The following is a 26,556-nucleotide window of genomic DNA, read 5'->3' on the forward strand; positions in this document are numbered from 1 at the left end:
GGAGCTCTTGCTCGACTTCGGTCTCACTGACGTGAGGCCTAGAAGGCAAACTTATCGATCTTTGGTGGAAAGCCATATCTAAGCCTGAAGCTTATCGCTGTCTCGTGGTCGATGAGAGGAGGAGAAGCAGAAAATAAGAGCTTCTTGTTTGATGTATCTACCACTCCGCTGCCGCCTGTTTATACAGAAGATGTGTACAGCTGTGTCGTAGCATCTGATTGGTAGACATAAAGAATCATGCCATTGCATCTCCCACATGCTGTCTGCTATGCCTTGAGATCGCAACACTAAAGTCTTCTCATGTTTATTACATTGTTTTCTGTGCCTACTGCCCATGAGATGAGTCACCACATTATCATGTTCCAGCCATTGGCAGCAAGAACCAATGAAAAAGATGCTCGGTTTAGTCTGACGGTGGGTCTTGGCATAATTGCACGCCCATGCAATTATTTAATGGATCGCTAACCTAGCATTTAGCTGTAACATGCCTTTTGATAAGGTATTTTCCTTGGTGGGCACTGCTGGGTATCACAAGTTAGAGCCTCGACGGTCGATGCTGGCATGTTTAGGCCACGGACACAAGATCCACTGCACAAGATTCACGTTTTTTCAGTTTGAGGCTTTCAGCCACCCACTGTGTGAGTAGCATGACCATTTGATATCTATAAACTACACAGACTAGCTTTTGATGTGTGTCTAGTTTTTTCAGTGTTTTTGTACAGTCCTGTTACCTTTTAGTCGTACTAACTGATTCTCGGACATCGGCATCTTTACTTAGGTGAAGTTTGAAATAACAAATAAGCATATAAAGAATCGGTTGTTCTTTGTGTATTTTTTTTCTCGAAAAGGGTTCTCTGTGTGTTGAGAATCACTATATGGAAAGGAACAAAACTTTGTGCACTGGCAAATTTGGATTACGTCTTGCTCAGATTATTGTTGATCCGGTAGAACATGCAAAAAGCTTGGTTCTAGGGTAATTTTCATTTTGTTCAATGCTTAAATGATATAGATGTCAATGATGTTTAAAATTTGAGCGCACTAATTATGCCAGACTGCACAGCCGTGTGGTGGTGCTGGACAATAAAATTGATTGATTCTGCCGAGTACAAGTTGAGGCCATTTGACTTTGAGCTGGCATGTTTCATGCATAAGGAACAAGATTCACTAACCATGGGCTTCAAAATAGACTATACTGGGATCACAAACACGTCTTCAAGAAAGAAATGGTCAAATGGATCAAAACTTTTCTTTCTCTTTTTGTAGTATCATGTACATTTGTACAGTATAGTGTATACATATGGCAAAATTGTATGAAGATCAGCTGTTCCTTAAAAAGGCGGATGCCAATCGGAGGGCGCCAAGAGTGACTTGGGAGTATCTATGAGCTAAGGATGTTGAGTAGGGAAACTCTGCTCTGGACTAATTTTCTGAACAGATGTCCTGCCCCACTCTCGAGATCTCCGATACTGCACTCTAGCCCCAACAATTGCTCCTCCTTGCAAACAGCTGCCTTCTTCTTGTGAAATGCCTTGGAAACAAGAGACTGTTTAGGCATTTCGATTTGCTTCGACAAGAGATGGAGTGTGGACTCCAGCAGAGACACAGAGATCTCTCTAGCCTTGGCCAACAGCATGACCATGCTACAATCTGCAGAAGCCTTCTTCGCGGTCTTCTTGAAAAGATTCTTGGACTTCTTCAGCAAGCGGGTGTAGGATTGGATCTTGGCTTGAGTAGTTGCGTCATCACCTTTCCTTAGAGCCACTTGCAGCTCTTGGATGATGGCCTTCATCTCAACGAAGATCTCTTGCATGGCGCTGCAGAGATCTAGCAGCTCAAGAGAACCGTCCATTTCTCCATCCAACATGCTCCTCTGCTGGGAGGAGCAAACTTGGTTGCTTGGTAGGCAGATGATTTCTTCAAGACCATCGTAGATGTTTGCAAGAATCCTGAGACCATCGCACATCATGCTGATGGAATTAGAGGAAGAGATGCTTGCTTCTAGGCTCTGAAGCTCTAGCTCAACTTCGGTCTCACTGACGTGAGGCCTAGAAGGCAAACTTGTCGATCTTTGGTGGAAAGCCATGTCTGAGCTTGAAGATTTGCTCTGTATTGTGGTCGAAGAGAGGAGAAAGAAAGAAGAGCTTCTAGTTTGATGCATCTACCATTCTGCTGACGCCTATTTATACAGAAGGTGTGTGTACAACTGTGTTGCAGCATCTGATTAGTAGACATGAAGAATCATGCCATTACATCAGCCTAGAGATCTGGCGGAAGCATAGAGATGCCAACACAAAAGTCGTCTCATGTTCACTCTATCATGTTCCACTAATTGGCAGCAAGGACTAATTAACAATGGTATAGTTTGATGATGGATCTTCACATAGTTGCATGCTCAAGCTATCATTTTAGTGGAATCTTGTCAGTTCAAGCCCTGAGAGTTTGTCCCCCATCTTCAAGGCAAGTTTATGCCGCTCTGCTGTCTTGTTATCGTTTCATACATTTATTATGAATGAGTATATGGGCCTGTCGAAAGTGTCTTAATTATCAAGGGCAAACTCGCACACGAGGATCAATTTTTTGTGTGTGTTAGATGATGTGCATTATCATGTGCATGATGACTAGCCCTCTTCGTGCTTAGCCGCTGGCACGCTGTCGCCGTGTCTTAGTTGTTAGTGGCAAACTCATCTGCACGAGGGTGTCGACATGTGGTTTCGGCTTGCAGGTATAAGGAGTCATTGACTTCATCCGCATGTTCCAGCGTTGTGCTATCTGGTTCTGCTAACAGCTGTTGTCCAACCTTACATTCTTGACTCTTCATAACATCACTGGCATGTTTCAGTTGCATGCTTGCAATTCATCTAGTAATGATAACAAATGTAGAGGTGTTCAAGTGCACAAACTTCTTTGTGGCCCAAAAATGCTTACATTTTCTGTGAATTGATATTAAGCGTGCGTATATATATGAAGAGTTGGACAAGATTATAGTTGAAGAGGCACGGTTCTAAGGTTTTTTGACAAATATGTTGGTAAATTTCCTCACAAATTCTTAGCTACATGAGTTTTTTTAGTGTATAGGGTTCTAATGGATTTTAGTAGCGTTCTTATACGATGTAAGAGGGGCGAAGAAACAAACAAAAGTATAGTACCATGCCTTGATGAGACAAAATATTTCCATTTTACAGTAGAGATTTTATTATTGTTGTTAGGTCGTCCTCCCGGGCGACACCGGAGGCGACTAGGGTTACCCCGCTCCACCGCTTCTAGCCCCCTCATCTTCCTCGCCGCCACCAGAGGAGGCTGCCGGGAAAGCCAGTGTGGCCGCTGGTGAAGGTGGCGGCGGGGATTTCGTCACTCCGGTCTTGGCAAAGGGAATGGGGCTCTAGGGCGGTGGCCCTGCTTGGAAAGGCGACGCCACCTTCGCAGCTGGCGGTGCTTATGGGAGAGGGTCGGTGTCCTCGGGGACGATGGCAGGCGCGGTTCATGGCCGGCGGTGTGCTCCGGCGGTTCTTCTAGCGTCAGATCCGAAGTTTCCCGTCTAGTCCACTTTCGGCCGGATCTCGTGCCGGTGATCTTGTCTCACCGGGCTAATGGTGGTTGGGCATGGTGGTGTGAGTTGGGTTCAGGAGAAATCTTTTGGTGGCTTCGCCGTCCACGTCGGTGCATCACCTGCAGGCGCTGCTCCCCTGCTTGGAGGCACCAACGAGATCCCTTCTCCCCACCCCCTCTTCTCCGACCCAAGGTTAATTCTTGTTATCCCTTGCGGATGCGGCGGCGGCAGCGCTCGGTGTCGTTACCTCCATGGGGGCGCCGTTTGGCTAGAAGAGGCTAGTTTGTGGTGCCAAGTGGTTAATTCCGACTCCTGACCCCCCCCCTCCCCCCCTCCCAGACGAAAGTCCAAAATCCGCATGATTGGGTGGCGGCGATGCCTTGCGCGTCGTAATCTTCATGAAGGCGACGTCTGGGGAGGCTTGGGTGTTTGAGAGAAGGCTGTTCTGGCGGTGAGATCTGGGTGGCAAGGAGCGGTGGCGGTGGTGCGAGGTTTGCAGGTGGAGCGGCGTGTCATCTACCACGTGAAGATGACTAGTATTGGCGGCATGTGTCAGCTGGATCTCAACGACAGAAGTGTCTCGATAGATGAGCGCAGGGTGGTGGCGTTGCTTGGTGCCGTGGCGGTTTCGACGGTAGGAGTGGCAAGGACGATGCGTCAATACCTGCTCTTAAGATAGACCGGTGGAAGATGGTGGTGACGACCCATGCATGAGAGTGCGTCAGACCCGTTTGTGCCCACACCTAGTATGTGGCATGGTTAGGGCCTCCGATTTTAGATGTTAGGCTTTGGTGAGAGGTCTGGGTATTTGGCTCAGGCTTACTGCATCCCTTAAGGTACTGTTAACTTGTAAAAAAACTTTCATGTAGGTCTAAAATCACCTTGCTGTTATCATTTACCACAGAAATGAAACCAGTGACACAAACCTAGCAAATACACGGTGGATTCACATCATACACATTTCCTCGTGTCATGCATATATTACCGAAAAAGGCTTTCGCCCCGCTATATATATAAAGCAAAGATCCACAACAAACCTAGTACAACTGCACGCCAACACAACCCACACACCCAAGGCATGATACAAAGATGCTGAGCGCAGCAACACCACCCCTAGCACTACAAGAGTAACCGGAGATCTAAGCTGTGAACATGCCACCGCGAAGAAGTGAAGCCGCATATGACGAACCGAGGGCTCCAAGGCGGCGCCTTCAGGAAGGGAACGACACCGGAGCGCCACCACCGCCCGACACAAAGGTCAGGGTTTCCCCTAGAGCAACCCGACGGGCAATGAAGGCCGCGACGACGCCTTCAAGAAGGTAACGATTCGCCGCCGCCGGTCCGTCCGAAGATAGAGCAGGTTTTCACCCCAGCCAACAATCACCACCACCGAACGCCACACCCCGGCATCCATGCCGCCCACACGGCCATGGTCACCAGGCAGCACCAAGCCACGAGCTCTGCCCATGAGCACCGCACTACCACCTCCAGGGCCGCCGCCCTGGCATCCAAGACCTTGACACCACCTCACCCGAGACCGGCACACTACTCCACCCAAAGAGACGAATGGAAAGGTCCCGGCTTTCGCATCCCTGAGCGACCCCCAGCACCGAGACCCAAGAGGCCGGCCGAAATGGGCCTCCATCTCCTTGTCCTGCTGCACCGGGCACGAGACGGGCTCAGTCCTGCAGCCGGGCGCGAGACGAGGTCGGTCCTGCTGTCGGGCGCGAGACGAGCTCGGTCCTGCTGCCGGGCGCGAGACGAGCTCGGTCACGCAGCACCGGGCGCGAGACGGGAGATGGACCATAGCTGGGAGAGGGCCAGCCTTTCGACGAAGGTAGCGTCCGAACAACGAGGAGAGGAATCGAAGGCCAAAACAGGCCGCTTCCCGACAAGCCGACACCGGATGTACGGCCGCTGCCGGGAAACAACCCAAACCACCGCCATGAGCCACCACCACGCCGTGGCCATGCAGCGACCCGACCGGCCGCTGCCAGCACCCCGGGCCCCCCGTCGGCGAGCAGGGCCAAATCCGGACGAATCTGACCATGCCGCAACAAGCACCCACCAGCCACGCCCTCAAGATCCACCTAGCCAACGAGTAGAGGAGGAAGAAGGAGGGCGCCCACCTCTGTCGCATCGCAACCCCGTGCTGCTCACAGCTCCCAGCGCCAGATCGGGGCGCAGGAGCAGCAAGCACGCCTCTCCAGCTAGCAGCTCGACGCGCTGCGGACGCCACCAGTCCTCGTCGACGGGATGGCACCCGCCGCGCCGCCGCAACCCACCAACCGCGGTGCCCTGGCCCGTGGAAGTGGCCCGCACCGGCGCCACACGCGAGGGGGCGAGAAGGCCCGCCGCCGCCGCCGCCGTCCAGGCTTTGCCTGGGCGCGCCCTGTGGCGGCGGCGGGGGAGGAAGGGGGCGGGAGGAGGGGAGGAGACCGGCGCCGGCTAGGGTTCCCTCCCCGTCGCCTGCGGGGGCGACATGGGAGGGGTGGGTCGGGGAGGGGTCTCGAACCACTGCAGGGGTCTGTCATGCATATATTCATCAGAAAGCCCCAAGAGATTTTATCAATTATGGCAAAATCTGAGATGGATCAAAACTTTGGTCTTTGTTTCTAGAATTTCTGTACATTTGTACTGTATACATATGGCAAAACTGTATCAAGATCAAAGGCGGATGCCAATCACAGGGAGTAGAGTGACGTGGAGTATCTATGAGCTAAGAATGTTTAAAAGAGAAACTATGTTCTGGACTAATTTCCTGAACAGATCTCCTGCTCCATTCTGAAGATCTTCGGTACTGCACTCTAACTCCTGCAATTGTTCCTCCTAGCAGCCGTGTCTTAGTTGTTAGTGGCAAACTCATCTGCATGAGGGTGTCGACGTTATCTGGTTGTGCTACCAGCGGTTATCAGGGGCCAACCTTTACACTCTTGACTCTTCATAACATCGCTGGCATGTTTCAGTTGCATGCTTGCAATTTGTGTTCAAGTGCACAGACCTCTTTGTGGCCCAAAAATGCTTACATTTTCTGTGAATTGATATTAAGTTTGTGTATATATATCGTCACCATTGAGTGACAAGATTATATAGTTGAAGAGGCACGGTTCTAAGTTTTTTGACAAATATGTTGGTAAATTTCCTCACAAATTCTTAGCTACATGAGTTTTTTTAGTGTGTATGGCTGCAATGTATTTTAGTGGTGTTCTTATACAATGTAAGAGGGGCAAAGAAACAAACAGAAGTATAGTACCATGCCTTGATGAGGCAAATTATTTCTATTTTACAATACATATTTTATTGTTGTTAGGTCGTCCTGGCCGGCGGCACGGGAGGCGACTAGGGTTACCCCGCAACGCCACTTCTAGGCCCCTCATCTTCCTCGCCGTCACCAGAGGAGGCCGCCGTGCAAGCCAGTGCAGCCGCCGGTGAAGGTGGTGGTGGGGATTTCGTCGCAATGGTCTCGACAAAGGGAATGGGGATCCAGGGCGGCGGCCCTGCTTGGAGAGGCGACGCAATCTTCGCGGCTGGCGGTGCTCGAGAGGGTCGGTGTTCTTGGCGGCGACTGCAGGCGCGGTTCATTGCTGGCGGTTCTCCTAGCGTCAGATCTTAAGTGTCCCGTCTGGTCCACTTCCTGTCGGATCTCGCGCCAGTGATCTTGTCTTACCGGGCTGATGGTGGCTGGACATGGTGGTGTGAGTTGGGTTCGGGACAAATCCTCTGGTGGCTTGGCCATCCACGTCAGTGACACTGCCTGCGGGCGCTACTCCCCTCCTTGGAGGCACCGAAGAGATCCCTTCTTCCCACCCCCTCTTCTCCGACCCAAGGTTAATTAATGTTATCCCTTGCGGATGCGGCGGCAGCAACGCTCGGTGTCGTTACCTCCATGGGGACGTCGTTTGGCTAGGAGATCAGGCTGGTGTGTGGTGCCATCTGATTAATTCCGACTCTTGACCCCCCTCCTCCCGGACAAAAGTCCAAAATCTGCATGATTGGGTGGCGACGATGCCTTGCGCGTCGTACCCTTTATGAAGGCGTCGTCTAGGGAGGCTTGGGGTGTTCAGGAGAAGGTTGTTTAGGCCGTGGGATCGGAAGTGTCTGGATCGACGAGCGCAGGGTGGTGGCGTTGTTTGGCGCCGTGGCAGCGTCAACGGCAGGACTAGCAAAGACGGTGCGTCAGTACCTGCTCTGAAGATAGACCAGTGAAAGATGTTGGTGACGACCCATGAGAGTGCGTCACCCCGTTTCTGCCCCACACCTAGTATGTGGCTTGGTTCGGGTCTCCAGTTTTAGATGTTAGGCTTAGGTGATAAGTCTGGCTATTCGGCTCAGACTTACTGCATCCCTTCATCAATTGGCTAGGAGTAGCGACACATGTCATCAGGATGGCGGATTCAGACATATTGATGTATTACCTTGTAAGGTCCTTCTAAATAATTAATAAAATGGCTGCATGCATCTCCCAAATGCAGAGGCCAGGGGTTATACTCCTTTTCGAAAAAAATGTGTTTACATTAGGATATGGTATCTCATAAATCCATGATACTCAATCCAATAATCATCTCCCATGAAATACCAAATAACATCATGCAGAAGAAACCAGCATACATTTTTTTTCATATGTGAATATGGATTATTTTATTATTAAGAACATTTTTTATTTCATTATTTCACTTAATCTATCCATCACAATTAGCTATATTATTTTATCAGCAATGCAAACTTATCATATGAAGAAGAATAACAAGGTAGATACATACCAAATAATAACTGAGCTTATGATGGACAGCATTTGCAACTATGAAGGGAATCTGGCTAGGTGTGACGCAACCATCAACCATATGGCTTCGACCTGGCGTGTCCTATGCATGATGTTTGCAAACATCTAGATGTGCTTGTGCCACTAAAAGGATCCGCAATTGATTATGTGACCAACAAGACAATCAGGTCATGCCCGAGCTTAGGGAGCTATGTCTGAGTTTGTCAGTGGATCATATGAAGGTGGACACGTCGACGACCTCGAGCGAGGGTCAAGATTCACCTTTGTCAAGTGAGCGGCTGGAGGTTCCTATGGTTGATGATGCGAGAGGGAAGGCGTCCGCGATGTCATGATGGATTATGCTCGGTTTCTCGTGTTGTCGATGTGGCCTTGGTATTTTGAGTCATCATTGCCGTTTTCTCACCCCGGGTTCCGTTGCATTGTAGAAGTGTTGAGGGTTGTGCTTGCTGGGTGTTGGGAGCACTTGGCGGGCCATCTATGTACCCGTGGTGCTTCGTGTTGAGTGAGTTTGTTTGTATTGGTTTTCGTCTGGTTTTTCGTAAACTAACTGGGCAATTCTCTTCTTCTTAATTAATCGATGAGGCAATTCTTTTGCCTTCGTTTCAAAAAAAAAGGTGAACAGTCGGTTTGATTGCATCTTCAAAAGACATAGCAACATGGCATGGCACAAAATAATTTAATTCCCATCAACGTATACATTCATCCGTTGGTTGTTCACAATACCATCGTAGATGTTTGCAAGACTCCTGAGACCATCGCACATCGATGTTGATGGAACTGGAGGAAGAGATGCTTGCTTCTAGGAGGTGGAGCTCTTCCTCGACTTCAGTCTCACTGACGTGAGGCCTAGAAGGCAAACTAATCGATCTTTGGTGGAAAGCCACATTTGAGCTTGAAGCTTTTCGCTGTCTAGTGGTTAATGAGAGGAGGAGAAGCAGAAAATAAGAGCTTCTTGTTTGAGGTATCTACCGTTCCTCGCTGCCACCAGAGGAGGCCCTCGGGCAAGTCAGTGCAGCCCCGGTGAAGGTGGCGGCGGGGATTTCGTCGATATGGTCTCGGCAAAGGGAGTGGGGCTCCAGGGCGGCGGCCTTGCTTGGAGAGGCTACGCCGTCTTCGCCGCTAGAGGTGCTCATGGTAGAGGGCCGGTGTCCTCGGCGGCGACGGCAGGCGCGGTTCATGGCCGGCGGTTATCTTAGTGTCAGATCTGAAGTTTCTGGTCTGGTCCACTTCCCGCCGGATCTCGCGTCGGTGATCTTGTCTCACCGGACTGATGGTGGCTGGGCATGGTGGTGTGAGTTGGGTTCGGGAGAAATCCTTTGGTGGCTTGGCCATCCACATCAGTGACACCGCCTGCGGGTGCTACTCCCCTCCTTGGAGGCACTGATGAGATCCCTTCTTTCCACCCCTCTTCTCCAACCCAAGGTTAATTCCTGTTATCCTTTGCGGATGCGGCAACGGCAGCGCTCGATGTCGTTACCTCCATGGGGGCGCCGTTTGGCTAGGAGAGGCTGGTGTGTGGTGCCATGTCATGACCCCCCCTCCTCCCGGACAAAAGTCCAAAATCCGCGTGATTGGGTGGCGGAGGATGCCTTGCTCGTCGTACCCTTCATGAAGGGCGTCATCTAGGGAGGCTTGGGGTGTTGAGGAGAAGGTTGTTCTAGCGGTGGGATCCGGGTGGCAAGGGACGATGGCGGTGGTGCGGTGGTTCGCAGGTGGTGTGGCGTGTCATCTTCCGAGTGAAGACGACGAGTATTAGCGGCATGAGGCAGCTGGATCTCGACGACGGAAGTGTCTGGATGGACGAGCGCAGGCGGTGGCGTTGTTTGGCGTAGTAACAGCGTCGACGGCAGGACTGACAAGGACGGTGCAGCAGTACCTGCTCTAAAGATAAACCGGTGAAAGATGGTGGTGACGCCCATGAGAGTGTGTCAGACCCGTTTGTGCCCCACACCTAGTATGTGGCTTGGTTCAGGCTCCGGTTTTAGATGTTAGGCTTAGGTGACATTAGTAGAAAAAGGCCCATTTGTCCTGATTCATAAGGCCCATTTAATCCCGGTTCGTGTCTCAAATCGGGACTAAAGGTCCCATTTGAACCTGGACTAATGACTTCCCGACGCCTTAGCCGCTCGAATCGGGAGTAATGCCGTATACATATGGTCTTTGTTTCTGAGATGGATCAAAACTTTGGTCTTTGTTTCTATAATTTCTGTACATTTGTACTGTATACATATGGCAGAACTGTATCAAGATCGGCTCATCCTCAAAAAGGCGGATGCCAATCACAGGGAGTAGAGTGATGTGGAGTATCTATGAGCTAAGGATGTTTAAAAGAGAAACTCTGTTCTGGACTAAGTTCCTGAACAGATCTCCTGCTCCATTCTGAAGATCTTCGACACTGCACTTTAACAGATGTACCTGACGAAGAGTGCGGTGGTGGACTAGACGTCTGACCAGCAAAACCAGCAGAACCTGAGGATGGTGCGGAAGCAGTAAGGTGGCGCAGCAAGGTGAGCATCTCCTGGTGAACCTTCTCAAGGGAGCCCTCACGAGAATTAGAGGAGCCTCCCAAGTCCTTTTGGGGACGACCACCTCGGCGACTCTGTTTCCTCCTCTTGATGCACTCGGTGATCACGTGACCATCCTGCTTGCAGTAGTTGCAGAAAGCACTAGTGGAGGTTCCTGCCACCTGTGTAGAAGAGGGCACACCAGGCAGCGGTGGTGGAACGCGAGCAGCCAGGACTGCTGAAGAGGATGGCAATAAGCCCGTGCTCCGTAGGCGCACCTACTCAGATCGCACCTCAGCAAGGGCCTCCAGAGTAGAGAGCCGAGGATGGCGTGCCAATAGCTGAGCACGACTCTGCTCGAACTCAGCCGAAGGCGAGTTAGGAAGTCATAGAGGCGACGAACCTCCAGCTTAGCTTGTTGCCGCACACAACACTGACATCTGCGACAAACATCAGCTCCTAGAGAGTCCAATTGGCGCCACACCGCCGACATCTCCTTGTAGAAATCATCCACAATAGCATCTCCCTGTTGTAGTTGTTGCTCTTGGCAAACAACAGAGAGATATATGGCATCCCCTGTAGACTCATAGCGATGGCGAAGGTGCTCCCACATCTGATATGCAGTGGTAAGGGCCACCACATCCATGGTGAGATCAACATCCATGTTGTTCACCAAGATAGAAAAGGGTCGAGCATCATCATTTGTCCATTGCTTGTATAAGTGGAGTTGATTCGAATACTCTTCAGTGGCCTCTTCAAAAGCATCTAGCATGACACGTTGCTTGGTTTCATCGGCATCAACAGGGAAGGCCAACTCAGCTAGAGGAGTGGGCAGCAGGGGGCAAGGCAGAGCACCAGAGAGGTGCTCCCAGACCAGCTGGCCCCTCATGTGCAGCTTCATGTGCTACACCCAGTCCCTGTAGTTTTGTCCATTGAAGATAACAGGACATCGTGGGACTGGGACAACATCGGTGGTGGTGGAGGGCGCCATTCCAGCAGAGCAGCAGCAGCAGCTCGTTGAAGACCAGCAGCAGCAGGAGGCACAGCTTGATGGCGGCAGCAGACCAGGAGCAGAAGAGCAGCAGCAGCCACACGTTGAAGAGGAGGAGCAGCAGGAGCAGCTCGTTGAAGAAGAGCAGCAGCAGCAGCAGAGAAGAAGAGCAGCAGTAGCACGTTGAGGCGGCGGCGCCGGCCGGGAAGGACGGCGGCGGCCTGGACCAGTAGGCGGCAGCAGCTACCAGGAAGAAGAGGGGAGAGGCTCGATGAAGAGAGGATCGGCGGCCGCGGCTGGTGGCGACTAGAGGCGGCGGCGGCTGGGGAACCTAACCCTAGCTCTAACACCATGTTATGAAGTGAGCATATATTCCATCGGCCAACAGGCCAGCACATATACATGAAGGGAAATAAGCAAAGAAGCCCCTATACAATATGATAACTACACACACAGCACAACCCAATTCTAACATTCATAACATCGCTGACATTTTTCAGTTGCATGCTTGCAATTCATCTAGTAATGCTAACAAATGTAGAGGTGTTCAAGTGCACAAACTTCTTTGTGGCCCAAAAATGCTTACATTTTCTGTGAATTGATATGAAGCGTGCGTATATATATGAAGAGTTGGACAAGATTACAGTTGAAGAGGCACGGTTCTAAGGTTTTTTGACAAATATGTTGCTAAATTTCCTCACAAGTCTCTTAGCTACATGAGTTTTTTTTAATGTATACGGTTGTAATAGATTTTAGTGGCGTTCGTATACAATGGAAGAGGGGTGAAGAAACAAACAAAAGTATAGTACCATGCCTTGATGAGGCAAAATATTTCCATTTTACATTAGAGATTTTATTGTTGTTAATGTGTTAACATTAGGATATGGTATCTCATAAATCCATGATGTTCAATCCAATAATCATCTCCCATTGAAATACCAAATAACATCATGCAGAAGAAACCAGCATACAATTTTTTTTCATTTGTGAATATAGACTATTTTTGTTATTAAGAACATTTTTTATTTCATTTTTTCACTTAATCCATGCATCACAATTAGTATCAGCAATGCAAACTTTCATATGAATAAGAATAACAAGGTAGATACATACCAAAATAATAACTGAGCTTATGATGGACATCATTTGCAACTATGAAGGGAATCTGGCTAGGTGTGATGCAACCATCAACCATGTGGCTTCGACCTGGGGTGTCCTATGCATGATCAGTGAGATCCACAAAATAAGGATTGTGTGCTAATCAAGAATATTCAGGTACAGCTCAAAAAAAACGTAATGTTAACTTGTAAAAAACTTGCATGTAGGTCTAACATCATTTTGCTCTCTTCATTTACCACAAAACTGAAACCAGTAACACAAACGTAATTAACACAACCTAGCAAATACATGATGGATTCACATCAGACACGTTTCCTTTTGTCATACATATATTCCTCACAAAACCCCAAGATATTTTATCAATATCGCAAGAGATGGATCAGAACTTTGGTCTTTGTTTCTATAATTTCTGTACATTTGTACTCTATACATATGGCAAAACTGTATCAAGATCGGCTCATCCTCAAAAAGGTGGATGCCAATCACAGGGAGTAGAGTGATGTGGACTACCTATGAGCTAAGAATGTTTAAAAGAGAAACTCTGTTCTGGACTAATTTCCTGAACAGATCTCCTACTCCATTCTGAAGATCTTCGATACTGCACTCTAACTCCTGCAATTGCTCCTCCTTGCAGACAATTGCCTTCTTCTTGTAAAATGCCTTGCAGACAAGAGACTGCTTTGGCATTTCAATTTGCTTCAACAAGAGATGGAGTGTGGACTCCAACAGAGAGATGCTGATCTCTCTTTCCTTGGTCAATCGGATGACCATCTTGTCGAATGCAGGCTTCTTGGCAGACTTCTTGAAATGTTTCCTGGCCTTCTTCGCCAAGCGAGTAAAAGACTGGATCTTGGCTTGAGCAGCTGCATCATCTCTTTTCCTTAGAGCTGCTTGCAACTCTTGGATGATGACCACCATCTCGGCGAAGGTCTCTTGCATGTTGTTGCAGAGATCTAACAGCTCAACAGAGCATCCCATCTCTCCATCCAACATCTTCCTCTTCTGGGAGGAGCAAACTTGGTTGCTTGGTAGGCAAATAATCTCTTCAAGACCATCGTAGATGTTTGCAAGACTCCTGAGACCATCGCACATCGTGCTGATGGAACTGGAGGAAGAGATGCTTGCTTCTAGGAGGTGGAGCTCTTCCTCGACTTCGGTCTCACTGACGTGAGGCCTAGAAGGCAAACTAATCGATCTTTGGTGGAAAGCCATATCTGAGCTTGAAGCTTTTCGCTGTCTAGTGGTTAATGAGAGGAGGAGAAGCAGAAAATAAGAGCTTCTTGTTTGATGTATCTACCCATTCTGCTGCCACCTATTTATATAGAAGATGTGTACAGCTGTGTTGTGGTATCTGATTGGTAGACATGAAGAATCATGCCAGTACATCTCCCACATGCTGTCTGCTATGCCTCAAGATCTGCCAGACGCATAGAGATCGCAACACTAAAGTCTTCTCATGTTTAGTACATTGTTTTCTGTGCCTACCGTCCTTGAGATGAGTCATCACATTATCATGTTCCAGCAATTGGCAGCAAGAACCAATCAAAAAAATGTGGTTTAGTCTGACGGTGGATCTTGGCACAGTTGCACGCCCATGCCATTGCTTAATGGATCGCTAACCTAACATTTAGCTGTGACATACCTGTATTCAATAAGGTGTTTTCCTTGGTGGCCCTTGCATCTGGCATGTTTAGGTCATGGAAACAAGATCCACTGCAAAAGATACATGTTAGCGGTTCAACATGCTATCCCCATAATTTATTTTCAGCTTGAGGCTTTCAGCCACCCACCGTGTGTGCAGCATGACCATTTAATATCCAACCATTGCAGAGACTAGCTATTGATATGTGCCTATTCTTTTTCAATGTCTTTGTACGCTATTATTACCTCTTAGTCATACTATTACCTCTTAGTCATACTAACTGATTCTCAGACACCCCGGGAATGAGCACACCCCAGGAATGAACATATAAAGTGTCGACTGTTCTTTCCGTGCATTATACGGAAAGGACCAAAAAGTTTGTGCACTGACAAGTCTGGATTAGGTCTTGCTCAGATTATTGTTAATACTGTAGAACATGCAAAAAGTTCTGGTTCTGGAGTAAATGTTTTTTCTTATGTTGTCACCTTCAATGCTTAAATGATAAAGATGTTAAAATTTGAGTACACTCATTTGAACTTCGTTGTATGAAAAATAAATATATACAATTGTAGTGGCAGAGTAGTGCACGGCCATGTGGTGGTGGTGGAGAATCTGGATAATAAAATTGATTGATTGGGACCTTGTGACTTTGATCTGGCATGTTTCATGCATAAGGAACAAGATCCACTTAACGTGGGCATCAAAATAAACTATACTGGGATCACAAACACGTCTTCAAGGATGAAATGGTCAAATGGATCAAAACTTTGGTTTCACTTTCTATTTCTGTAGTACCATGTACATTTATACAGTATAGTTGTATGAAGATCAGCTATTCCTTAAAAGGCGGATGCCGATCGGAGGGCGCCAAGAATGACTTGGGAGTATCTATGAGCTAAGGATGTTGAGTAGAGAAACTCTGCTCTGGATTAATTTCCTGAACAGATGTCCTGCTCCACTCTCAAGATCTCCGATACTGCACTCTAACTCCGACAATTGTTCCTCCTTACAAACAACCGCTTTCTTCTTGTGAAATGCCTTGGAAACAAGAGATTGTTTAGGCATTTCGATTTTCTTCGACACGAGATGGAGTGTGCACTCCAGGAGAGAGGCAGAGACCTCCCTGGCCTTGGCCAATAGCATGACCATCCTGAAATCCGCAGGAGCCTTCTTCGTGGCCTTCTTGAAATGGCTCCTGGCCTTCTTCGCCAAGTGGGTGTAAGACTAGATCTTGGCTTGAGCAGCTGCAACATCCCCTTTCCTTAGAGTCACTTGCAGCTCTTGGATGATGGCCTTCATCTCGACGAAGATCTCTTGCATGGCACCGCAGAGATCAAGGAGCTCGAGAGAACGTTCCATTTCTCCATCAAATATGTTCCTCTGCTGGGAGGAGCAAACTTGGTTGCTTGGTAGGCAAATAATCTCTTCAAGAGCATCGTAGATGTTTGCAAGATTCCTGAGACCATCGCACATCGTGCTGATGGAATTGGAGGAAGAAATGCTTGCTTCTAGGCTCTGAAGCTCTAGCTCGACTTCGGTCTCACTGACGTGAGGCCTAGAAGGCAAACTTGTCGATCTTTGGTGGAAAGCCATGTCTGAGCTTGAAGATTTGCTCTGTATTGTGGCCGAAGAGAGGAGGAAGAAAGAAGAGCTTCTAGTTTGATGCATCTACCATTCTGCTGACGCCTATTTATACAGAAGATATGTGTACAGCTGTGCTGCAGCATCTGATTAGTAAACATGAAGAATCATGCCATTACATCAGCCTTGAGATCTGGCAGAAGCATAGAGATCCCAACACAAAAGTCGTCTCATGTTCACTCTATCATGTTCCACTAATTGGCAGCAAGGACTAATTAACAATGGTATAGTTTGATGATGGATCTTCACATAGTTGCATGCTCAAGCTATCATTTTAGTGGAATCTTGTCAGTTCAAGCCCTGAGAGTTTGTCCCCCATCTTCAAGGCAAGTTTATGCCGCTCTGCTGTCTTGTTATTGTTTCATATATTTATTAGTATATGGGCCTATCGGAAGTGTCTTAATTATCAGGGGCAAACTCGCACACGAGGATCAATTTTTTGTGTGTGTTAGACGATGTGCATTATCATGTGCATGATTACTAGCCCTCTTCGTTCTTAGCCGCTGGCATGCTGTAGCCGTGTCTTAGTTGTTAGTTGCAAACTCATCTGCACGAGGGTGTCGACGTGTGGTTTCGGCTTGCTGGTGTAAGGAGTCATTGACTTCATTCGCATGTTCCAGCGTTGTGCTATCTGGTTCTGCTAACAGCTGTTGTCCAACCTTACATTCTTGACTCTTCATAACATCGCTGGCATGTTTCAGTTCCATGCTTGCAATTCATCTAGTAATGCTAACAAATGTAGAGGTGTTCAAGTGCAAAAACTTCTTTGTGGCCCAAAAATGCTTACATGTTCTGTGTATTGATATTAAGCGTGCGTATATATATGAACAGTTGGACAAGATTATAGTTAAAGAGGCACGGTTCTAAGGTTTTTTGACAAATATGTTGGTAAATTTCCTCACAAGTCTCTTAGCTACATGAGTTTTTTTTTAGTGTATACAGTTGTAATGGATTTTAGTGGCGTTCGTCTACAATGGAAGAGGGGTGAAGAAACAAACAAAAGTATAGTACCATGCCTTGATGAGGCAAAATATATTTCCATTTTACAGTAGAGATTTTATTGTTGTTAATGTGTTAACATTAGGATATGGTCTCTCATAAATCCATGATGTTCAATCCCATAATCATCTCCCATTGAAATACCAAATAGACATCATGCAGAAGAAACCAGCATACAATTTTTTTTCATTTGCTAATATAGATTATTTCTGTTATTAAGAACATTTTTTATTTCATTTTATCATTTAATCCATGCATCACAATTAGTATCAGCAATGCAAACTTATCATATGAATAAGAATAACAAGGTAGATACATACCAAAATAATAACTGAGCTTATGATGGACAGCATTTGCAACTATGAAGGGAATCTGGCTAGGTGTGACGCAACCATCAACCATGTGGCTTCGACCTGGGGTGTCCTATGCATGATCAGTGAGATCCACAAAATAAGGATTGTGTGCTAATCAAGAATATTCAGGTACAGCTCAAAAAAAACGTAATGTTAACTTGTAAAAAACTTGCATGTAGGTCTAACATCATTTTGCTCTCATCATTTACCACAAAACCGAAACCAGTAACACAAACCTAATTAACACAACCTAGCAAATACATGATGGATTCACATCAGACACGTTTCCTTTTGTCATACATATATTCCTCACAAAACCCCAAGATATTTTATCAATATCGCAAGAGATGGATCAGAACTTTGGTCTTTGTTTCTATAATTTCTGTACATTTGTACTCTATACATATGGCAAAACTGTATCAAGATCGGCTCATCCTCAAAAAGGCGGATGCCAATCACAGGGAGTAGAGTGATGTGGACTACCTATGAGCTAAGAATGTTTAAAAGAGAAACTCTGTTCTGGACTAATTTCCTGAACAGATCTCCAGCTCCATTCTGAAGATCTTCGATACTGCACTCTAACTCCTGCAATTGCTCCTCCTTGCAGACAATTGCCTTCTTCTTGTAAAATGCCTTGCAGACAAGAGACTGCTTTGGCATTTCAATTTGCTTCAACAAGAGATGGAGTGTGGACTCCAACAGAGAGATGCTGATCTCTCTTGCCTTGGTCAATAGGATGACCATCTTGTCGAATGCAGGCTTCTTGGCAGACTTCTTGAAATGTTTCCTGGCCTTCTTCGCCAAGCGAGTAAAAGACTGGATCTTGGCTTGAGCAGCTGCATCATCTCTTTTCCTTAGAGCTGCTTGCAACTCTTGGATGATGACCACCATCTCGGCGAAGGTCTCTTGCATGTTGCTGCAGAGATCTAACAGCTCAACAGAGCATCCCATCTCTCCATCCAACATCTTCCTCTTCTGGGAGGAGCAAACTTGGTTGCTTGGTAGGCAAATAATCTCTTCAAGACCATCGTAGATGTTTGCAAGACTCCTGAGACCATCGCACATCGTGCTGATGGAACTGGAGGAAGAGATGCTTGCTTCTAGGAGGTGGAGCTCTTCCTCGACTTCGGTCTCACTGACGTGAGGCCTAGAAGGCAAACTAATCGATCTTTGGTGGAAAGCCATATCTGAGCTTGAAGCTTTTCGCTGTCTAGTGGTTAATGAGAGGAGGAGAAGCAGAAAATAAGAGCTTCTTGTTTGATGTATCTACCCATTCTGCTGCCACCTATTTATACAGAAGATGTGTACAGCTGTGTTGTGGTATCTGATTGGTAGACATGAAGAATCATGCCAGTACATCTCCCACATGCTGTCTGCAATGCCTCAAGATCTGCCAGACGCATAGAGATCGCAACACTAAAGTCTTCTCATGTTTAGTACATTGTTTTCTGTGCCTACCGTCCTTGAGATGAGTCATCACATTATCATGTTCCAGCAATTGGCAGCAAGAACCAATCAAAAAAATGTGGTTTAGTCTGACGGTGGATCTTGGCACAGTTGCACGCCCATGCCATTGCTTAATGGATCGCTAACCTAACATTTAGCTGTGACATACCTGTATTCAATAAGGTGTTTTCCTTGGTGGCCCTTGCATCTGGCATGTTTAGGTCATGGAAACAAGATCCACTGCAAAAGATACATGTTAGCGGTTCAACATGCTATCCCCATAATTTATTTTCAGCTTGAGGCTTTCAGCCACCCACCGTGTGTGCAGCATGACCATTTAATATCCAACCATTGCAGAGACTAGCTATTGATATGTGCCTATTCTTTTTCAATGTTTTTGTACGCTATTATTACCTCTTAGTCATACTATTACCTCTTAGTCATACTAACTGATTCTCAGACACCCCGGGAATGAGCACACCCCAGGAATGAACATATAAAGTGTCGACTGTTCTTTCCGTGCATTATACGGAAAGGACCAAAAAGTTTGTGCACTGACAAGTCTGGATTAGGTCTTGCTCAGATTATTGTTAATACTGTAGAACATGCAAAAAGTTCTGGTTCTGGAGTAAATGTTTTTTCTTATGTTGTCACCTTCAATGCTTAAATGATAAAGATGTTAAAATTTGAGTACACTCATTTGAACTTCGTTGTATGAAAAATAAATATATACAATTGTAGTGGCAGAGTAGTGCACGGCCATGTGGTGGTGGTGGAGAATCTGGATAATAAAATTGATTGATTGGGACCTTGTGACTTTGATCTGGCATGTTTCATGCATAAGGAACAAGATCCACTTAACGTGGGCATCAAAATAAACTATACTGGGATCACAAACACGTCTTCAAGGATGAAATGGTCAAATGGATCAAAACTTTGGTTTCACTTTCTATTTCTGTAGTACCATGTACATTTATACAGTATAGTTGTATGAAGATCAGCTATTCCTTAAAAGGCGGATGCCGATCGGAGGGCGCCAAGAATGACTTGGGAGTATCTATGAGCTAAGGATGTTGAGTAGAGAAACTCTGCTCTGGATTAATTTCCTGAACAGATGTCCTGCTCCACTCTCAAGATCTCCGATACTGCACTCTAACTCCGACAATTGTTCCTCCTTACAAACAACCGCTTTCTTCTTGTGAAATGCCTTGGAAACAAGAGATTGTTTAGGCATTTCGATTTTCTTCGACACGAGATGGAGTGTGCACTCCAGGAGAGAGGCAGAGACCTCCCTGGCCTTGGCCAATAGCATGACCATCCTGAAATCCGCAGGAGCCTTCTTCGTGGCCTTCTTGAAATGGCTCCTGGCCTTCTTCGCCAAGTGGGTGTAAGACTGGATCTTGGCTTGAGCAGCTGCAACATCCCCTTTCCTTAGAGTCACTTGCAGCTCTTGGATGATGGCCTTCATCTCGACGAAGATCTCTTGCATGGCACCGCAGAGATCAAGGAGCTCGAGAGAACGTTCCATTTCTCCATCAAATATGTTCCTCTGCTGGGAGGAGCAAACTTGGTTGCTTGGTAGGCAAATAATCTCTTCAAGAGCATCGTAGATGTTTGCAAGATTCCTGAGACCATCGCACATCGTGCTGATGGAATTGGAGGAAGAAATGCTTGCTTCCAGGCTCTGAAGCTCTAGCTCGACTTCGGTCTCACTGACGTGAGGCCTAGAAGGCAAACTTGTCGATCTTTGGTGGAAAGCCATGTCTGAGCTTGAAGATTTGCTCTGTATTGTGGCCGAAGAGAGGAGGAAGAAAGAAGAGCTTCTAGTTTGATGCATCTACCATTCTGCTGACGCCTATTTATACAGAAGATATGTGTACAGCTGTGCTGCAGCATCTGATTAGTAAACATGAAGAATCATGCCATTACATCAGCCTTGAGATCTGGCAGAAGCATAGAGATCCCAACACAAAAGTCGTCTCATGTTCACTCTATCATGTTCCACTAATTGGCAGCAAGGACTAATTAACAATGGTATAGTTTGATGATGGATCTTCACATAGTTGCATGCTCAAGCTATCATTTTAGTGGAATCTTGTCAGTTCAAGCCCTGAGAGTTTGTCCCCCATCTTCAAGGCAAGTTTATGCCGCTCTGCTGTCTTGTTATTGTTTCATATATTTATTAGTATATGGGCCTATCGGAAGTGTCTTAATTATCAGGGGCAAACTCGCACACGAGGATCAATTTTTTGTGTGTGTTAGACGATGTGCATTATCATGTGCATGATTACTAGCCCTCTTCGTTCTTAGCCGCTGGCATGCTGTAGCCGTGTCTTAGTTGTTAGTTGCAAACTCATCTGCACGAGGGTGTCGACGTGTGGTTTCGGCTTGCTGGTGTAAGGAGTCATTGACTTCATTCGCATGTTCCAGCGTTGTGCTATCTGGTTCTGCTAACAGCTGTTGTCCAACCTTACATTCTTGACTCTTCATAACATCGCTGGCATGTTTCAGTTGCATGCTTGCAATTCATCTAGTAATGCTAACAAATGTAGAGGTGTTCAAGTGCAAAAACTTCTTTGTGGCCCAAAAATGCTTACATGTTCTGTGAATTGATATTAAGCGTGCGTATATATATGAACAGTTGGACAAGATTATAGTTAAAGAGGCACGGTTCTAAGGTTTTTTGACAAATATGTTGGTAAATTTCCTCACAAGTCTCTTAGCTACATGAGCTTTTTTTTAGTGTATACAGTTGTAATGGATTTTAGTGGCGTTCGTCTACAATGGAAGAGGGGTGAAGAAACAAACAAAAGTATAGTACCATGCCTTGATGAGGCAAAATATTTCCATTTTACAGTAGAGATTTTATTGTTGTTAATGTGTTAACATTAGGATATGGTCTCTCATAAATCCATGATGTTCAATCCCATAATCATCTCCCATTGAAATACCAAATAGACATCATGCAGAAGAAACCAGCATACAATTTTTTTTCATTTGCTAATATAGATTATTTCTGTTATTAAGAACATTTTTTATTTCATTTTATCATTTAATCCATGCATCACAATTAGTATCAGCAATGCAAACTTATCATATGAATAAGAATAACAAGGTAGATACATACCAAAATAATAACTGAGCTTATGATGGACAGCATTTGCAACTATGAAGGGAATCTGGCTAGGTGTGACGCAACCATCAACCATGTGGCTTCGACCTGGGGTGTCCTATGCATGATCAGTGAGATCCACAAAATAAGGATTGTGTGCTAATCAAGAATATTCAGGTACAGCTCAAAAAAAACGTAATGTTAACTTGTAAAAAACTTGCATGTAGGTCTAACATCATTTTGCTCTCATCATTTACCACAAAACCGAAACCAGTAACACAAACCTAATTAACACAACCTAGCAAATACATGATGGATTCACATCAGACACGTTTCCTTTTGTCATACATATATTCCTCACAAAACCCCAAGATATTTTATCAATATCGCAAGAGATGGATCAGAACTTTGGTCTTTGTTTCTATAATTTCTGTACATTTGTACTCTATACATATGGCAAAACTGTATCAAGATCGGCTCATCCTCAAAAAGGCGGATGCCAATCACAGGGAGTAGAGTGATGTGGACTACCTATGAGCTAAGATGTTTAAAAGAGAAACTCTGTTCTGGACTAATTTCCTGAACAGATCTCCTGCTCCATTCTGAAGATCTTCGATACTGCACTCTAACTCCTGCAATTGCTCCTCCTTGCAGACAATTGCCTTCTTCTTGTAAAATGCCTTGCAGACAAGAGACTGCTTTGGCATTTCAATTTGCTTCAACAAGAGATGGAGTGTGGACTCCAACAGAGAGATGCTGATCTCTCTTGCCTTGGTCAATCGGATGACCATCTTGTCGAATGCAGGCTTCTTGGCAGACTTCTTGAAATGTTTCCTGGCCTTCTTCGCCAAGCGAGTAAAAGACTGGATCTTGGCTTGAGCAGCTGCATCATCTCTTTTCCTTAGAGCTGCTTGCAACTCTTGGATGATGACCACCATCTCGGCGAAGGTCTCTTGCATGTTGCTGCAGAGATCTAACAGCTCAACAGAGCATCCCATCTCTCCATCCAACATCTTCCTCTTCTGGGAGGAGCAAACTTGGTTGCTTGGTAGGCAAATAATCTCTTCAAGACCATCGTAGATGTTTGCAAGACTCCTGAGACCATCGCACATCGTGCTGATGGAACTGGAGGAAGAGATGCTTGCTTCTAGGAGGTGGAGCTCTTCCTCGACTTCGGTCTCACTGACGTGAGGCCTAGAAGGCAAACTAATCGATCTTTGGTGGAAAGCCATATCTGAGCTTGAAGCTTTTCGCTGTCTAGTGGTTAATGAGAGGAGGAGAAGCAGAAAATAAGAGCTTCTTGTTTGATGTATCTACCCATTCTGCTGCCACCTATTTATACAGAAGATGTGTACAGCTGTGTTGTGGTATCTGATTGGTAGACATGAAGAATCATGCCAGTACATCTCCCACATGCTGTCTGCAATGCCTCAAGATCTGCCAGACGCATAGAGATTGCAACACTAAAGTCTTCTCATGTTTAGTACATTGTTTTCTGTGCCTACCGTCCTTGAGATGAGTCATCACATTATCATGTTCCAGCAATTGGCAGCAAGAACCAATCAAAAAAATGTGGTTTAGTCTGACGGTGGATCTTGGCACAGTTGCACGCCCATGCCATTGCTTAATGGATCGCTAACCTAACATTTAGCTGTGACATACCTGTATTCAATAAGGTGTTTTCCTTGGTGGCCCTTGCATCTGGCATGTTTAGGTCATGGAAACAAGATCCACTGCAAAAGATACATGTTAGCGGTTCAACATGCTATCCCCATAATTTATTTTCAGCTTGAGGCTTTCAGCCACCCACCGCGTGTGCAGCATGACCATTTAATATCCAACCATTGCAGAGACTAGCTATTGATATGTGCCTATTCTTTTTCAATGTTTTTGTACGCTATTATTACCTCTTAGTCATACTATTACCTCTTAGTCATACTAACTGATTCTCAGACACCCCGGGAATGAGCACACCCCAGGAATGAACATATAAAGTGTCGACTGTTCTTTCCGTGCATTATACGGAAAGGACCAAAAAGTTTGTGCACTGACAAGTCTGGATTAGGTCTTGCTCAGATTATTGTTAATACTGTAGAACATGCAAAAAGTTCTGGTTCTGGAGTAAATGTTTTTTCTTATGTTGTCACCTTCAATGCTTAAATGATAAAGATGTTAAAATTTGAGTACACTCATTTGAACTTCGTTGTATGAAAAATAAATATATACAATTGTAGTGGCAGAGTAGTGCACGGCCATGTGGTGGTGGTGGAGAATCTGGATAATAAAATTGATTGATTGGGACCTTGTGACTTTGATCTGGCATGTTTCATGCATAAGGAACAAGATCCACTTAACGTGGGCATCAAAATAAACTATACTGGGATCACAAACACGTCTTCAAGGATGAAATGGTCAAATGGATCAAAACTTTGGTTTCACTTTCTATTTCTGTAGTACCATGTACATTTATACAGTATAGTTGTATGAAGATCAGCTATTCCTTAAAAGGCGGATGCCGATCGGAGGGCGCCAAGAATGACTTGGGAGTATCTATGAGCTAAGGATGTTGAGTAGAGAAACTCTGCTCTGGATTAATTTCCTGAACAGATGTCCTGCTCCACTCTCAAGATCTCCGATACTGCACTCTAACTCCGACAATTGTTCCTCCTTACAAACAACCGCTTTCTTCTTGTGAAATGCCTTGGAAACAAGAGATTGTTTAGGCATTTCGATTTTCTTCGACACGAGATGGAGTGTGCACTCCAGGAGAGAGGCAGAGACCTCCCTGGCCTTGGCCAATAGCATGACCATCCTGAAATCCGCAGGAGCCTTCTTCGTGGCCTTCTTGAAATGGCTCCTGGCCTTCTTCGCCAAGTGGGTGTAAGACTGGATCTTGGCTTGAGCAGCTGCAACATCCCCTTTCCTTAGAGTCACTTGCAGCTCTTGGATGATGGCCTTCATCTCGACGAAGATCTCTTGCATGGCACCGCAGAGATCAAGGAGCTCGAGAGAACGTTCCATTTCTCCATCAAATATGTTCCTCTGCTGGGAGGAGCAAACTTGGTTGCTTGGTAGGCAAATAATCTCTTCAAGAGCATCGTAGATGTTTGCAAGATTCCTGAGACCATCGCACATCGTGCTGATGGAATTGGAGGAAGAAATGCTTGCTTCCAGGCTCTGAAGCTCTAGCTCGACTTCGGTCTCACTGACGTGAGGCCTAGAAGGCAAACTTGTCGATCTTTGGTGGAAAGCCATGTCTGAGCTTGAAGATTTGCTCTGTATTGTGGCCGAAGAGAGGAGGAAGAAAGAAGAGCTTCTAGTTTGATGCATCTACCATTCTGCTGACGCCTATTTATACAGAAGATATGTGTACAGCTGTGCTGCAGCATCTGATTAGTAAACATGAAGAATCATGCCATTACATCAGCCTTGAGATCTGGCAGAAGCATAGAGATCCCAACACAAAAGTCGTCTCATGTTCACTCTATCATGTTCCACTAATTGGCAGCAAGGACTAATTAACAATGGTATAGTTTGATGATGGATCTTCACATAGTTGCATGCTCAAGCTATCATTTTAGTGGAATCTTGTCAGTTCAAGCCCTGAGAGTTTGTCCCCCATCTTCAAGGCAAGTTTATGCCGCTCTGCTGTCTTGTTATTGTTTCATATATTTATTAGTATATGGGCCTATCGGAAGTGTCTTAATTATCAGGGGCAAACTCACACACGAGGATCAATTTTTTGTGTGTGTTAGACGATGTGCATTATCATGTGCATGATTACTAGCCCTCTTCGTTCTTAGCCGCTGGCATGCTGTAGCCGTGTCTTAGTTGTTAGTTGCAAACTCATCTGCACGAGGGTGTCGATGTGTGGTTTCGGCTTGCTGGTGTAAGGATTCATTGACTTCATTCGCATGTTCCAGCGTTGTGCTATCTGGTTCTGCTAACAGCTGTTGTCCAACCTTACATTCTTGACTCTTCATAACATCGCTGGCATGTTTCAGTTGCATGCTTGCAATTCATCTAGTAATGCTAACAAATGTAGAGGTGTTCAAGTGCAAAAACTTCTTTGTGGCCCAAAAATGCTTACATGTTCTGTGAATTGATATTAAGCGTGCGTATATATATGAACAGTTGGACAAGATTATAGTTAAAGAGGCACGGTTCTAAGGTTTTTTGACAAATATGTTGGTAAATTTCCTCACAAGTCTCTTAGCTACATGAGCTTTTTTTTAGTGTATACAGTTGTAATGGATTTTAGTGGCGTTCGTCTACAATGGAAGAGGGGTGAAGAAACAAACAAAAGTATAGTACCATGCCTTGATGAGGCAAAATATTTCCATTTTACAGTAGAGATTTTATTGTTGTTAATGTGTTAACATTAGGATATGGTCTCTCATAAATCCATGATGTTCAATCCCA

At 45.8% G+C, this 26,556-nt stretch overlaps 3 protein-coding genes and 1 pseudogene across 3 annotated transcripts; all 4 read right to left on the minus strand.

The window, feature by feature from the left end:
• Positions 1-1,213: 1,213 nt before the first annotated feature.
• LOC123066636 (uncharacterized) lies at positions 1,214-2,847 on the minus strand. The gene has a single exon (XM_044489682.1). It carries the CDS (start codon positions 2,156-2,158, stop codon positions 1,379-1,381), a length of 780 nt encoding a protein of 259 aa, XP_044345617.1. The 5' UTR covers positions 2,159-2,847; the 3' UTR covers positions 1,214-1,378.
• Positions 2,848-15,299: 12,452 nt separating this feature from the next.
• On the minus strand, positions 15,300-16,788 carry LOC123066637 (uncharacterized; annotated as a pseudogene).
• Positions 16,789-19,907: 3,119 nt separating this feature from the next.
• LOC123066638 (uncharacterized) lies at positions 19,908-21,392 on the minus strand. Its single transcript, XM_044489683.1, has one exon. The coding sequence runs from the start codon at positions 20,857-20,859 to the stop codon at positions 20,080-20,082; it is 780 nt and encodes a 259-aa protein (XP_044345618.1). The 5' UTR covers positions 20,860-21,392; the 3' UTR covers positions 19,908-20,079.
• A 3,120-nt stretch (positions 21,393-24,512) lies between these two features.
• Positions 24,513-25,801, minus strand: LOC123066639 (uncharacterized). The gene has a single exon (XM_044489684.1). It carries the CDS (start codon positions 25,462-25,464, stop codon positions 24,685-24,687), a length of 780 nt encoding a protein of 259 aa, XP_044345619.1. The 5' UTR covers positions 25,465-25,801; the 3' UTR covers positions 24,513-24,684.
• Between the last annotated feature and the right edge of the window lie 755 nt (positions 25,802-26,556).

This window comes from Triticum aestivum, chromosome 3B (genome assembly GCF_018294505.1).
Source record: "Triticum aestivum cultivar Chinese Spring chromosome 3B, IWGSC CS RefSeq v2.1, whole genome shotgun sequence".
In the NCBI taxonomy this organism is placed as follows: domain Eukaryota; kingdom Viridiplantae; phylum Streptophyta; class Magnoliopsida; order Poales; family Poaceae; genus Triticum; species Triticum aestivum.

What these genes read in the sequence shown, in the direction of transcription:
- LOC123066636 (XM_044489682.1), bottom strand. Translation starts at nt 2,158, where the DNA reads ATGCATCAAACTAGAAGCTCTTCTTTCTTTCTCCTCTCTTCGACCACA.
- LOC123066638 (XM_044489683.1), bottom strand. Translation starts at nt 20,859, where the DNA reads ATGCATCAAACTAGAAGCTCTTCTTTCTTCCTCCTCTCTTCGGCCACA.
- LOC123066639 (XM_044489684.1), bottom strand. Translation starts at nt 25,464, where the DNA reads ATGCATCAAACTAGAAGCTCTTCTTTCTTCCTCCTCTCTTCGGCCACA.